General features: G+C 33.7%; 1 protein-coding gene across 1 annotated transcript in view; it reads right to left on the reverse strand.

The window, feature by feature from the left end:
- The window catches only part of LOC138701558 (uncharacterized), a 67,513-nt gene extending 53,642 nt beyond the window's left edge, over window positions 1-13,871 (reverse strand). Inside the window, exons 1-2 of the mRNA XM_069828574.1 lie at window positions 13,722-13,871; window positions 1,527-1,560 (exon numbers count right to left, since the gene is read on the reverse strand). Coding sequence (XP_069684675.1) covers window positions 1,527-1,560; window positions 13,722-13,784 — 97 coding nt within the window. The 5' untranslated portion in view covers window positions 13,785-13,871. The remainder of the gene's footprint in view (window positions 1-1,526; window positions 1,561-13,721) is intronic.
- Between the last annotated feature and the right edge of the window lie 1,826 nt (window positions 13,872-15,697).

Consider the following 15,697-nt stretch of genomic DNA (forward strand, 5'->3'; position numbering starts at 1 on the left):
TTTTATTAATTTCAACTAATTAAACAGACCTAAACTTTTAATTTTGTTACGTTCTTACTATATTACGATTTTTTTTCAATTAATGATTAAGTCTGGTAAAATAATGTCATATTACAGCCTTATTTATACAGGAAAATACATGATACAGTGTTTAAATCCCATAATAATAAACTTCCAAAGAGAGTCTGTAAAGAATGAAGATACTGTATAATACATAATACATACTATAGTATCATCGTTTTTATTTCAATACTACCCGATAGGATGCGCCAGGAGGCGTTAACGATGGCATTGAACATAGGTTGGATAGGGTCTGGAAAAAATGAATAAGGAATTTTAAAATAATTTTATAGAAGTGAGCAAAAAATTATATTTTTCCAATTTTTTTACATTCCGGGACAAATATAACTCAATCCAGGACACAGGCCACACCATTGAAATCCAGAACAATCCTGGGAAATTCAGGATGTCTTGCAACCTTGTCCATATGTTAGAAGAGCCGCTTCTCTACCGTAATCATTAAAACACCTATAGGCCTAATAATTATTTTATTTCCACATCGTTATTATATTTTGTTTGTTATTGTTTACTGTTACCATACTGTAAAATAATTCTATCTATAAAATTGTAAATAATACTATCATTATAATTTTTAATAGGTTACTTAACGACGCTGTATCAACTACCAGGTTATTTAACGTCATTTGATGGAATTGGTGATTGCGAGATGGTATTTGGCGAGATGAGGTCGAGGATTCGCCATAGATTACCTGACATTCGTCTTACTATTGGGGAAACCCTCGGAGTAAAACCCAACCAGGTAATCAGCCCAAGCGGGAATCGAACCCACCTCTGCCGATTGAGCTACGCCTGTGGCTTATTATTATTATTATTATTATTATTATTATTATTATTATTATTATTATTATTAATGTACTTTTAATTTTGATTCCTCAAATATATGTAAAGTAATGCTGTCCACTAGCGAAAAGGACAAATTAATTTTTTTCTTTTACTAAGTACCTCGTACTATGGACATACAGTATTCATGAATAACTTTTCTAACCAGCCTTTGTCTTAATTCGAATTTATTTATTTATTTACTTATTTACTTATTTATTTATTTACTTATTTATTTATTTATTTATTTATTTATTTATTTATTTATTTATTTATTTATTTATTTATTTATTTATTTATTTATTTATTTATTTATTTCTTGTCATCGCTATTAAACATCTATTATAAGATTGACTAGGGAATACTATTTTGCTTTGTTCACTGCAACTCAATGGATGTGCCGAGACTCGAACCCTGATACTTTCGGTGAGAAACTGTAAACTAAATTGCGAAGTTCTATTGAATTGAGTTAAAATGGAGTAAGTAACTATGGTTTTCGCATTTTTCAAGCTAAGTGCAATTTGTGTAATTAGTAAATTAATGTATTTAAATTATTAGTTTATTATTTCTACGTATTCCTTACATATTATGGTAACAAAAAATATAATCTTATTTATATCACTTACGATTATTTTCTTCAGCAGCAATGATTCCATATCTCTGAAACAGTAATAAATTCCAAGTTACAGAAGTTAAATCTATATCAGTATTTTCATTGTCATAATAACAAACGAGAACTTCATTATTAGCAGAAATGTATGTGAAAGTGGCAGACAGATTTCAATTTTATACAGTGGTATCGTAATTGTCCCCGCCCCATACAGTAGACTCAGAATTCTGAAAAAGTCCATTTTAGAAAATTTCCTTAGAGTGAGCACAACTATGAGATGGGCTAAGTTTATAATTTAAGGGCACTATTGCACTAGAAGTAAAGAATAGAAAGGACATATAGCCTATACATGGTAAAACTGAAGTAATCTTGCAGATTGAAGGGGACGATAGGGTACACTTAAATGAACAGAAAACTTGCAGTATATTGCGTTTTGTGATTAAATGCAAGGTTAATTAGAAAATCCAGTTTGAAGTTTCAGCATCTGGCAACATCGCCGCTAACACACTGCTTTCTTCTCGTAATACAGATGTAAGAGGTCAACGAATTCAGGTCTGTCCGCCTTAGCAAATTACCTCCCACCTCTCTCTCTGGCTACAATGTTGCAAGTTGGTCGCATCGGTCAGTCTTTTCAAATTAGTGGTTTCCAAATTAAATTTACCCGAAAACTATCCACACTATTGAAATATGCCAGGGGAATAAATGATTCTTTATTGGATTTTCTATCGATATGGTAAAAAATCACGAGCCTATTCGCAATAATTACCGAATAAGAGGATGTTAAACATTTGGCAAAAACATTTTTTCTCAGAAAACTATGGACTTTCCACTAATATAGTACTATTACACTTTTTTGTTATGTACAACATGAGCTATTCGCTCTGAAAATCTGCAGGGTTATTTCGCTTCCACTCTGTATAATATAGTGTATAATATACACTGTATATTATATGAAAGTAGAACACTAACGGGCTGCTATAGCCCTGACAGTCAAGGGCATCACTGAACATTTCGTGTGCAGATAATGAAGACATTAAGAAAAAACTTCGTCACATATCCTTCTTTCTACAATTAAAATTTAAAGGGGACTAACCCAGTCAATAAAAGTAATAATTACAATATTATATACAAAACTTTGGGATGTCTACTTAATCTTCGTGAATGTTACATCAATAAAACAATTCATCTGACCTATAGTCGCGACGCTGTTATTCCCGGCGTGACTCCTTCTCTGTGCTTACGTCTTAGGAAGTGAAGGCTCTATAAAGTCTAGGTAGGTAGTATCGTTCGCCATCTTTGTTCTTTCGTTGCCGAGCTATCATACGAGGAATCTATTTGCCACACCGTTAAACCTTATCATGTCGTAGCTCCTATGATAATAAATCAAACGCACTGTAATTCAGAAAATAATTGAGCTGCAAATAACGTCTTCGTGTGCTTTCTGCAAACGCCAACGAAAGAGCCAAAATGGCGGGCGATTATATTAAGTATTTATCGAGCCTTAAGAAATGAATAACGTCTTCATAAGCTAATCACAAGACGCACACGTTTAAATGTAGCCGACCTGCAACGCGATTGGCTGCCGGAAATTAGAGCGACGGGACTATAGTGCTGAGAATCTTCTAGTCGCCTACTGATTTATGACTATTTCTTTCCCCGGTTCGAACCCCAGTGATGGCGGATTGTTACTTGTGGTGACAAGAACTAATGCTCCTAATATTTTTTCTTGGGATTATTCCTGTTTTCCTCAATCATTCCAAAGTTACTGTCTGCTTCAACATTCATGATCATTATTCTAAAAAGACTGTGTCGGAGTGATGTTTAGTAATATTGTGACTGACGTACAGTTTGAAGCATAATAGTCTTTCGCGGGGTGAAAGATCTTAAAAACAGATAATGTGTTAAATTGGAAAAATCATATTAAAGAAATTACCCCCAAACTAAATTCAGCATGTTTTGCTATTACATCTATGCAAAAGATAGTAAATATCAATACCTTAAAAACAATATACTTTGCATACTTCCACTCGGTAATGAGTTTTGGAATAAAATTCTGGGGGAATTCCACAGATAGTAACAGTATGATATATTCCTACTACAAAAAAGAGTAATTAGAATAATAGTAGGTGCCAAATCTAGGGAATCGTGTAGGACTATTTAAAAAAAAACTACAAATATCCTAATGTCCATGGCTTGTCAGTATATTTTTTCATGAATAATCTTCCTCGTATGTAATCGTGAAACTTTGTAACTAATTCAACAGTTCATAGCATAAATACGCGTCAAAAATGACTTCATACTCCATCAGCAAATCGATAGTGCTATCAAAAAGGAGTGCGTTATATGGAAGTAAAAATTTTTAATATCCTCTCTATGGATATAAAAAATGAAATTCAACACATAAGATTATTTAGGGCCAAATTAAAGAAGTACCGGTACCTAATTTCTCACACGGTTTATTCTGTAGGTGAATTCATGCTATTCAACAACATTTCATGAAATTGATACTAAAACTTTGTGTTGTATTATATACTATAGTAGACTACATTGTAAACTCTCCTGTATATATTTCAACTAGACTGTGACTATAAATTAATGCTTTATAGTAACATTAAGTTTTTTGACTTGTTCCATGTTCTAGCTGTGAAGCAATTCGACAAACTTGAAGCGAACATAGCGCCTGTAATGCATGACGCTAGTCTATATACCATGATGGAAAATAGACTACAATGTTTCTTCTAAGTCTAAGAATTAAGCACCGGGCATGCCCAGCGTCAAAGGCGCCTGTGCTCGACAACTGCGACCATACAATGTGTTCATTTGCTAAGTAAGGCAATAAAGTGAAAGATGTAAGGATCGGGATGCAGTATGTGCGAAAGTTTTTTTTTTATATAATTTAACTGAATTATTCCAGTTTTGTCGGAAATGAATGTCCGAATATGACAAAAGACTTGATGGTAAGGAACGCCATATATTTAGAATGACCAAAACAACTAATGTTACAGCACGTGATTAAGTAGCTGAATAGTTACAATAGGAGACAGCTTGTGTAAAGACTCGGGTTTGAGTTCTGGTGGGATCCCTTTTCTTTATTTTATGTTCTTTAACCTAATTCAATGTATTTTTTTCGGTATTTTGCTAGTGTCTTGCTCAATATTTCCAATATTACAATAATACACAAAAAGTCGCGCGATTTATAGCACACATGACAGTTCCTTACTGAATACAGCTTGTTTCAAAAAGGATTTTACAACTTTAGAAGCTTATAGAAATTTATCCACATATCTTACAGAATCAGTTCAGTGTCATTTTAAAGGACAATACATCAAGTTTGATTCATTTAGTGCCTTACCATAGACGGTATTGTGTATCAAGATATGTTCGAAAATTTCCTCATTCCGCAGACTGACGAAGAGTACGAAGATGAATGCATTCACCACCAGCAAGATGAGGCATCACCTCATTACCGCTTCGAGGTTCGTGAGCTACTTGATCGGCGTTTCCCAAGTCGTTGGATTAGTCGTGCAGGGCTAACTGCATGGTCATCTCGCTCAGCAGATCTGACTGCCTTCTATTTTTTCCTGTGGGGGTTAGTCAAAGATCGAGTGCTTGTTCCTCTTTACCTGCCCTACTCGCTGAGCTGAGAAATCGAATTAATGCCGCAGGAGTGATCTATTGACTCGTGTGTGTCAAGAATTTGATTTTAGCTTGGATGTCAGCCATATCACAAACGGTAGTCATATCGAACCAAATAACTGCTTGGTAGAAACTTGATGTATTGACCTTTAAAATGACACCTTAACCATTTTTGTAAGATAAGTAAATAAATTTCTACAGGGTGTTTCAGAAATATTTTGACAAACCTTGGGGGCATGCTCCTCACACAAAAACAAGGAAAAAAGTTTATATAAGCGTATGTCCAAAAATCCTTAGTTTTTTAGTTATTAATGAAAAAACATAATGAAACATCTTTTAGATATTGTCAGCTTGGTAGCAAGTGTTGCAACTTTAATCAATTCAGAAACTTATAACAAATGTTCAAATTACAAATGACTGTAGTAAACAAGTCTCGTTGGCAACATATAGCCATCTAAGATACAATAGGTGCATCAGCAGACTTGTATCGATAACATCATTCGATTATCTAATAAAATGAATATTATTATCGGTTACAAACTTAAGTTAAGTTGTTGGATTATACCTCGAAATGCGCTGAACGTAAACTTTTACGAATTTTTCCCCTAACGAATAATAGTTAATATCACAGACATATAGTGCTAAGTATATGTAGGCCTATAATAATTATTATACCAAAAAGTTACACATACCTTCTTCTTTAAAATTCAGTAGAGTGGAAACTTCCTCTTGTTCACACTTCCTTACAGCCATTAACTAATCTCACAATGACAATAGACAACAGTCTGACGCCAGACTCGAAATCAGCATCTAAACTTTGAGACTCTGCCACACAGTATTATTTTATATTGCGCTTGTTTAAAGATTGGATCATGATAGGGCGATACGTTTATGTATATTAATACTGAAACATTTTTACTTACATCTTCGATAGTGATCAAAATTATTTTTGTCCCGCTAGACTGTGCGCTAGCAGGAATGGTTTAGAACAGCGGATCTCACTGGATGGTACTTCCAAGTTTAAAATATAAATTGTCATAAAATATAAACATATATAACTGTTTTCTGTATATTTTATGGAACACTCCATTGAATAAATTCAAAGAGTAACTTTTTTTTTTAATTAGACATTTTCCCATAATAAATTTGGTTAGTGGTACAGGAAATTTCCTAAGTTAAAAATAGTGATACGCCATTAAAAAGGTTGAGAACAGCTGATTTAGAATATGACATTTCATATTTTGCCTATCACTAGTGATAGTATTCCAGGAACATTACAATATCAAACGCTACCGTAACCAAAAAACTAACAAATCGAAATTCACACACAATACAACACGTGGTCGAGTTGACTTCTGTCACGATAGAGTGTCGCAGAGCTGTTCTCACGATGAAATTTAGTGTCACGGAATCACAGTGTCACGTATCAGAACTTTTGAGTATACGACTACACGACATCACTGTTACGACACTGTGATGGTAGCATCAGAAACTGTATCCACGGTGACACTACTGCGACATTTACTCTTATAACAGCAATGTCGCGAAATCACTCCCATCGTGAGAACGAGTCTCAAGCTACGGCGCATGCATGCATTTGTTTTCACGAGCTAACGAATGGCCTTTATACGTACAGAGCCCGCTCGTCAAGTTCGAAGATTATTTGCAGGAAGATTTCCTCAAATGAAGGTTCCACCTCGTGAAACCATTCGTAAATTAGTGCTAAAGTTTCGGGATAATGAAAGTATTACAAATAAAAAGCACAGAAAGAAATAACAAGGTTTAACGGTTTGGGTAATATTGGATAGCCTACCGCTAGGAAAATTCTCATAAAAATTCATCAGACAGTGCACAGTGTGCAATAACGCAAATCTAGCTGGACAAAATTAATAACATCTCTGCATTCCAATGGATTGTTATGAAACTTTGTACAGACCTTATAAATAGCACATATTTTTGTATACAAACTCTGAATACATTTGTGTACGTGGAGCTACCCCTTTATAGGGAATGGTTTTAGACTAAAATAATAACTTCTCTCCTATCTAACAGATTTTTATGACACAGTGTACGGAAGTTACAGGTAGAATATATTTTTGTGTACAAACTATATTTACGATTCCATAAGAGGAAGTACCCCTTTACAAGAAGTGCATTTACGCAAAATTAACTTCTCTCCTACATAACAGATTTTTATTAAACTTTGTACAGGAGTTACAGGTAGCATATATTTTTATGCACAAATTCTGATTACATCTGTATACTACCTGTAGGCCTAATTGTTGTACAAAGTTTCATAAAAATATATTATATAGGAGAGGTTATTAATTTTGTCTAAATGCACCACTATAAAGGGGTAGTTTCTATTATGAAACATGATCAGACTTTCTAGACAAAAAATAAAATATTCCACCTGTAACTTCTACCTATATAAAGTTTCATAAAAATCTGTTAGATAGAAGAAAAGTTATTAATTTTGTTTAAATGCACCTGCTATAAAGAGGTAATTTTTCTTGTGTAAACGTAATCAGAGTTTGTACACAAAACATGTGTGTCACCTATAAGGCATGTACAAAGTTTCATAACAATCCGTTGGAATGCAGAGAAATTATTAATTTTGTCCAGCTAGTGATTTGCGTCCTGATTCACTGTGCGTTTTTTAAGGTTAGATAAAAATGTGTCCATGATAGGGCCTAAAACACTCACAAGTGATTAAAAACTTCCTTATTCTATGATTCTTTTCTGCTGTTAAGCCAAATATGGAACAGTTACCGTATGCTCCACCACTGAAAAAAAATTAATTACTGATAAATGCGCAAGAACGCGCAAACTTTAAATCAAGGATTCAACACTCTAAATGATGCTGTATTAAATGGTAAAAGAATTGTTGTAACTGGACGTGACCGGATATACTAAAACTCATATTATATTTGGAGAACTTTAAAATAATATTTTTTTCAATTGTAATGTTTAAACCCTTCTGTAAGAAGAATAATACTTTACAAACTTGCAATTGAAGTTACATTAGTAAGAACGTACCATATCAGATTCCATCTCATAACACAATAAATCACTAACAAATTGGCTCTTTTCCACCCATATAGTAAGCCTTTCTGTCTACGGCTGACCAGGAGCGAGAAGTGAAGAACTCATTGTTCAAACCCTTCTAAATACAGCTTGCAGCTGATATAACAGTAAAAGCTATTTCTCACAACATTCTCCAAATTTTAAAGAACAAGAATTCATATTCACCTATGCCTAATTAAACAAGTGGAAATTTTATTTTTGTCCACCTAGATTGGGAAAATTGCACACTGTGCGGTGTGCCGAACTTGCGGGAATTTCTCGTTCTTCCGCGCATACAGCTACAAAGTAGTTGAAAAATCAAATCTACAGCCACGTTTCGCAACACTCCCGCGGTCCTAGGCCATGTGATTAATCCGCCACTGATTTTCATACCATTACAATTAAGTTAATGTTTGTTCCTTTAGCTTATCTCATTGCTGTGACGCGTAATCTTTACGATCTGAAATTGTAAGTGACAAATATTCTGAAATTTGAAATTTGTTATTATCTCTAAGATAAAGTAACTAATTGCTTTAGCATCTGACAGCACACATTAATTCCTTTGTTTTTCATAGGATGTGATGCAAATATTGAATTCCAACTTACTATGACGATCTGTCTGACATCAAGGTTGTTTTGAGCTTATGAGTTACAATATGCGGATTAAGGATTTATTTAGCAATAGGCCATTGATAAGTGGAATACAATGTAGGCTTATGTAAAAGATAACTTCCAATTTCTTCATTTTACTGGAAAGAATTTCATACAAAGTAACACCTATGTTTCAAGGAAATGTATGGTCGAAGTCCAAAAAATTAAAACAAATCCGACTCAATGGTATATTAAATCCTAATAGAGATAAACGCCATGCTACAGTAAGTTTTGCACCTTCACAGTATGAAATGAACGCTCTTCCAAAATGGATTGTTTGGTAATGAAAATAGTAAGTCTTGAATACATAGGCGCCGACTTGTAAAATTTATTGTTTGTGCTCACTCAGAAAAAGAAAACCGCATTCAAGTTTTAATAGAATTTATGTTGAAACTGTTGAAAGTCCTTCTTCATTACAGCAAATGACATTGTTAGTTGGTAAACATCAACACTAGGGTGGTCTTTAATTTTGAACTTTAGAATTTTCTTTGGGACACCTCTTAAAGTTATTACATAAAGTATAAATAAAAATCGTGTGAAGTTTGAAGACGATCCGACAAAGGTAAGTGATGGAGCATCTTTTCTGAAGATTGGCAGCGGAAAACTTTTCCCGAATAGAGAGTTTTTATTAGAGGTTGAATTTATGGCTTAGGGTTGTTTGTGGTGGGTGTGTGACTGTAGGGCGACAATTAAATTATTTGGATTCTGAAAACAACATTAGAGATTTCCTGTTTACTCGACCGGAAAAATCGTATTTAGATGAGTGAAATTAGATGGAGAGAAAGCATGTCGCATAGCTTCGAGTGGGAGACTCTACCCTGCCAAGTGCAGATTGTGTATGTATTTGGTGTTACGTAGTTACACTGTTATACTGCTAAGATAAAAACTGTTCCGGTACGCTGTGCTTACTGTTGAATATAATGAATATTACCAGAATTAAGTTTATATCATGCCGTGTACTTCTTCATATACTGAATAACCTTTGTTCCTTAAGGCAGTTGCTATTATAGATCTTACTATATGATGCCGCGTATTTCGTAGAAGTTCACCGTGTGGACAAGCCCCCAGGACATGGGCAAGGGTTTCAACCTCCCTGTGACAACGTCGACAGAGGTTACTTCCCGAAGACCTGCCAGGTACACTACGCACAGCTGACACGTTCGCATTCATCTTGATTGCTTCCCTCCACTGACTACAGGAAAGACCCTTGTGATTCCGGATCCACTTATTGGCCGGGGTATATTGTTGGTATGAGAGCGCGCCTTTGCCTTTATGTTTTTTCTGGCTCCAGTTCTCAAACGCTTTTTCTCTTAATACTTGCCGTACCTTTCGCGTATCTACAGTGTCGTACTTGTCCAAAATATTTGCTGATTCGGTGATATTGAGTGTTGTGAGACTGGATGTAATTTCTTGGGATAATTACCTTGTAGCATGTAGGAAGGAATTATTGGATTTAAGCAATATCTTACATGCATTTATATGTTGTAAGTATAATTCCCATGCTGAACAGAATAAACCTAATCCCTTGAATTTTGTGTCTGTATTTTATCTGGCTGTGTTGGTATTACTAGTGTTTTAATTATATACTGCAGAAGATAATCATCAACAGTCTGTTATCCCAAGGCCTGCAAGAAGACCGGACATGAACGAAATTGAAAATCTATTATCTATACTGAAGAAGAAAGTGAATAAAAAAAGGTGGACAAAACATGGACTCATTGGAGCACTGTCTAATATCAGGCTAAATGATGCTGATATTCAAAGAAAGTGTCAAACTTTGGTTTCCAGCATCCATGACAAAATCAACGTGTTAATAAGGAATAAGAGAAGTTTCACAAAATATTAGTAACCTCCAGACTCAATTTTCTGTTCATTATTTCTGTGCAAAATATATTTTTGTTCATTATTTCTGCCGATAAATACAGCGTTGTTGCACATGTAGGCCTAATTAATTTACGATGAAAGAGTAATGATGACGCAGAATATCTGCATGGAAATATCATATGTACTTCGGTACATTAAAAATAATATATCTAATTAATTTAGTCTAATAATTTGTCCATGTCTATATTCTGTAGGAGCCCTGAATATACATCTTGATTACACACTTTGAACACTTGTTTCACTAATGATTTGATGAATTTGTTATATAAAACAACTTTCCTGTGTTAACTGAAAGTATTACGGTATTTTACTTTATTTGAGATTTTATTAAAATCTGATATTTCTTTGTCGATATGTGTTATATATTACTTCGAATTAGTTATGTAACTTTACATTTTAAGCTGAAGATACAGTATAATAAGATTAGGCTATGTCTTCTTCTCATAACCCTCAATTTTCCAAGCTATACATCAAACAGGTAAGCAATAATATTTTATATATTTGAATATGTTATTTTTTCTAACCTTATTTCTCGTTTTGAATTCTGGGCACATTTGAGTTAAGTATTAGTTCCATGTACGGTCCCAGTAGGCCTATAGGCGTACAATGTGTTACGATAGATCATATAACGTGACCTTCAAGTCGCTGCATTGGTTGGGTCCAAGATACATTATATAGCCTACATGCATCACAAATATTAATATTTACTTATCGTATATTAATTTATTCGCTGTCTGACACTCCACAGTAACCTGATAGTTGACAGTATGACACATCAGGATACATAAAAAGCTCCAACACTTCACGTGGAACAAACGATTCACTTTTTTTCTTCGGACTGGATCTCTTGCCAGAAACTAGAGAATGTGACGAAATTATAAGCAAATGTAGCAAATAATCATAATCATTTGTCTTTGTTCTTGACAATTTCCTGGTTCAATGCTCCCTATAAAATTTATAATCTTCATTTCGAGCTTCTTGGGCGTTGTCTGCCATCTGCCCAATTGGAAGAATGAAATATCTAAGTACAGCAGTTCCACGCACCAATACCTTGTGTTTATCTCCTTACCGTTTATCTGTTGCAAAGATACAGTACGTACTAATTGCCAGAGTTTATTCAAGTGTGAAATGATTTTTGTTTTCGGAAGATGTCCTGTACGCTTCTGTTTTTATTTTAGTGGCACTCTTAAATATTGTTTCAGTTGCCTATTTTACTATCGCTGTACGTAGCGTTCTTCTTTACTGATGCAAGAATGCAAATGCAAGTTCAACTAGTGACATGAGATTCAACTAATCCTGATAGCAAAGAATTTAATTCTAGTCGAAGTCGCCTCCAAATATTGTTCGAAGATTTTAGTGATAAAACTAAAAGGATTAGTAGTTTTATCACTATACTCTTCGAACAATATTTGAGAACGACTTCGACTAGAATTAGATTCTTCGCTATCAGTCTCATAAACTTCCCTAAATTTCCGGTAATTTCATCACTAAATAATTTTATTATTCTAGGTTTAATTTTTACTTAAGTAAAAAAATCTTTCTTTGTTCTTAACTTCTATAATAAACTGTCTAGTCTTTATTAATCAGTTAATCCTTTAGGTCTTTGATTTTTATTGTAAATTTAATATTAATTGCAATTTTAATTGTAATTATATTCTTAATATTGTAGTTATAATCCCTGGGAGAGGGAAAGAGAAGGCCTGAAGGCCTTATTTCTACCAGTTTAATTAAATAAATATATATATATATATACTACATATATATACATATATATGTCCTAATTTGATTTTCAATTCTTCACGAAGCTAACCAGGGATATTTGTTTAAGATGCGCTTGGTATTTCTCACAAACTTTAAGGTTCTTTCGATGATCCGAACAAAATGAAAATGCATACTAACATATTCTTTCAAAATGTATCGAAATTTTGCACGAAAATACTATATTGCTCCATTTCTCTGCAATATTTCAAATAATTCTCTCCGCGTCACAACAAAACATGATTTACGTAGACATAAATCGCAAATCTCCGCAGATGAACTGTGCGAAAATCTACACTATTTAATGACAAAAAAAAACAAGTTTACCAGTTTTTTGCAACCGTGCTTAAAGTTCCCATTTATAATAAAAATAATTAAATTTACATTATATATATGTTATTTTTATCTAGGAAAAAATAAAATAATGGCAAAAGAAATTACTGTGGACTACAAATGATGCATACCTTTACTTCCCAGATAAAAATAATTCAGCGTCATATTATGCACTGAATGATTATTTCAGCATTTAAAAAGAAATTAAAAAGTAATTACAATAATTCTAAGTATGTGTATTAGGTAATATACGTGCAATCAAGTTGTACTATTTAAATAGGTAGGTTTACGACAAATAATACAAATTATAATTTGGTTATGTCATATCTCCTGTATTAAATCTGAATGTAATCGAAAATTCCCATTCTGTACGAAACCTTCTGTTCCTGCTCGTATAGACAGAGGCTTTGTAGAGCGACATGGTACCGACACTGCTTACCTTCAGTACGTGAGGGAGACAGAGAGCAATGTACAGGAAACTCCCCTTACCAGTATGAATGTCTTTGAGTACACGATGTAATCACGATACCAGTTTTGGTCACCGCTGTTCTAGGGCCTAGGCCTTTCTACACATCGATTCCGCAACATAACATAATTATTATTGAAAAAATAATTAAAGTTTGAATATAATCGTAGCCTATATACAGTATGTATTACATTTCAGAGCAGCTTGAGCAGTGAATGCTGCATTTATATTCTTGCACTGGTTACGATATTCAATAAAAGTGAAAGTTCTTTGTTTTATGATTATGCTAAGTTAATTCTCAACAATATTTGAGATCACACAACCACCAACTACTTAAACGTTCCACGCAATTATAGGGATTCGTCGAATCCTCTGTCATTTTATTTGTTTGAGTTTTCTATTCTAACCACAACTAACCTTAACAGAGATTAAACAGAAGAGAAGTAGTAGATGTCTCACACCACGATAAACACAACACATCTTGCTGGAATCTGAGAAAATGAACTCCTAATTCAGTTTTTGCCATCATATATAGGCTGACACGAGAAGGACGTGCGTCATTCAAGCATGCAACACCGTTACTACAATGCCAGGATTATCAGAGATTATCCATCTTCAATATCGTACATCATGTCACAATGTATCTAAGAGTGATTACCAGAAATGTATGCAGAATGAAATGCGTTTTTCTGTAGACGTATAATTTTACTAAACCAGTAAACGCATTTAAAAATCACACATTATTTTTTGTGTTTGTACCTCCTATTGCTTGAAGTTTTTATTCTAAGTCAAACTAATCTTTTAACATATAATACTTGTTGGGATATTTTCAGTGACTCAGTTTTAATTTCGCACTGCAGATCAATTGTTCAGAGAATGAGAATATATATGATACCACTATTGTATAGACATTGATATAAGAATTTTGTAGCAATGGATAGATGGCCGGTGCAACACTGTAGACTATATTTTGCATTGACTGCCGAGTGCACCATTCTTGATCAAAACTTTACAGCAGTAAAGTTCGCATTTTCACCCTGTTCAACTTCAGTGTTCGGTGCATCATTCACGATAAAAGTTAAACGTGGTAGCAGAGCGGGTAGACGCTCTGGTGGTAGTTTACCGAGGTAAAACTTTACTGCTCGTGATGGAGTGATTATGTAGAATTTATCAGGGTGGCGACGCGATTTGATGTCCTTGATGGAATAGATATAGAAGATGAAATGATGTAGATTCTATCTTGATTATTTAAACAGAGTCTAATGTCAAATTGGTGTTATTATGGAAAGAGAGGATCCTTTTTAAGAATACGGGATAGGAAATGCGAGGAAAGATTTCGTCTGTCCTCCAAAGAAATCGTATGGTAGTTAGTGAAGAAATGACTGAAAGATTGGAATTTCCTACTAATCGAAATAATTCCCTCTCACACCTATAATAATAATAATAATAATAATAATAATAATAATAATAATAATAATAATAATAATAATAATAATATCTAATCTTTCTCAACTTGGTGACGTTGTCAAAGACAAAGAATGTTAAACAGTAACATTTAAGGTGTGACAATAAAAATGTCTTACATAAAATTTGTTTACAATAAACTGAAATTTTATAGTAGATAATGTTTTACAATAATGAAAATTTGCAGTAAAATAAAAAAATCAGGTAAAAAAATATATAATGAGATAATTCAACAATTCAGAGTTTTAACAACGCTAAGATTGTACGCTACAGAGACATGTGGGGCCGTATTCATAGATATTTTTAGCGCGGGCTTCCGGTGGATGATCAGCGTTTTTCGTATTCATAAACCAGTGTTAACGATAGGATATGATTTGAATTCTGTACAAGTAACCAGTGGATAGCAGGGGCCAGCTTAGTACGCTCGTAGCGCGTGCTGCGAAATGTCTATGAATAGCACCCTTAGGGTCTAACATTGTGATTTATATTTCTAATATTCATCGTACTACGGCACTACGCATTATTAATCATGTTGCCTACCAAATATCATGTTATATATTTCGTTTCTTAGTCAATTGTCAGTTTATTTTATGTAATAAGAATCACGTGACGATCAGCACAATTGTTTGTCTTTGATTTCAAATAACGATATGTTAATTTTAGTACAAATTGAAAAACTATTTCCCAGATAAATTGATTCTTAGATACTGAATATGAATAAAATTCGAGCAATAGTTGAGGAAAATCACTAGACAGACAGACAGACAAAATGGTATATCCAAAACCAGTTTTTCGGTATTATGAACGCTGAAAGCGTGTATTGTGCGAAAATCTGGAAATAGACTTTTTGCAGCATCACAATACTTTCTGTAATGAGAAAGTACATTTTTCGATTTTACCCCAAAACATTATTATCGTTTAAATTTAAT

The sequence above is a fragment of the Periplaneta americana genome, chromosome 6 (genome assembly GCF_040183065.1).
Source record: "Periplaneta americana isolate PAMFEO1 chromosome 6, P.americana_PAMFEO1_priV1, whole genome shotgun sequence".
NCBI classification, from domain to species: Eukaryota; Metazoa; Arthropoda; class Insecta; order Blattodea; family Blattidae; genus Periplaneta; species Periplaneta americana.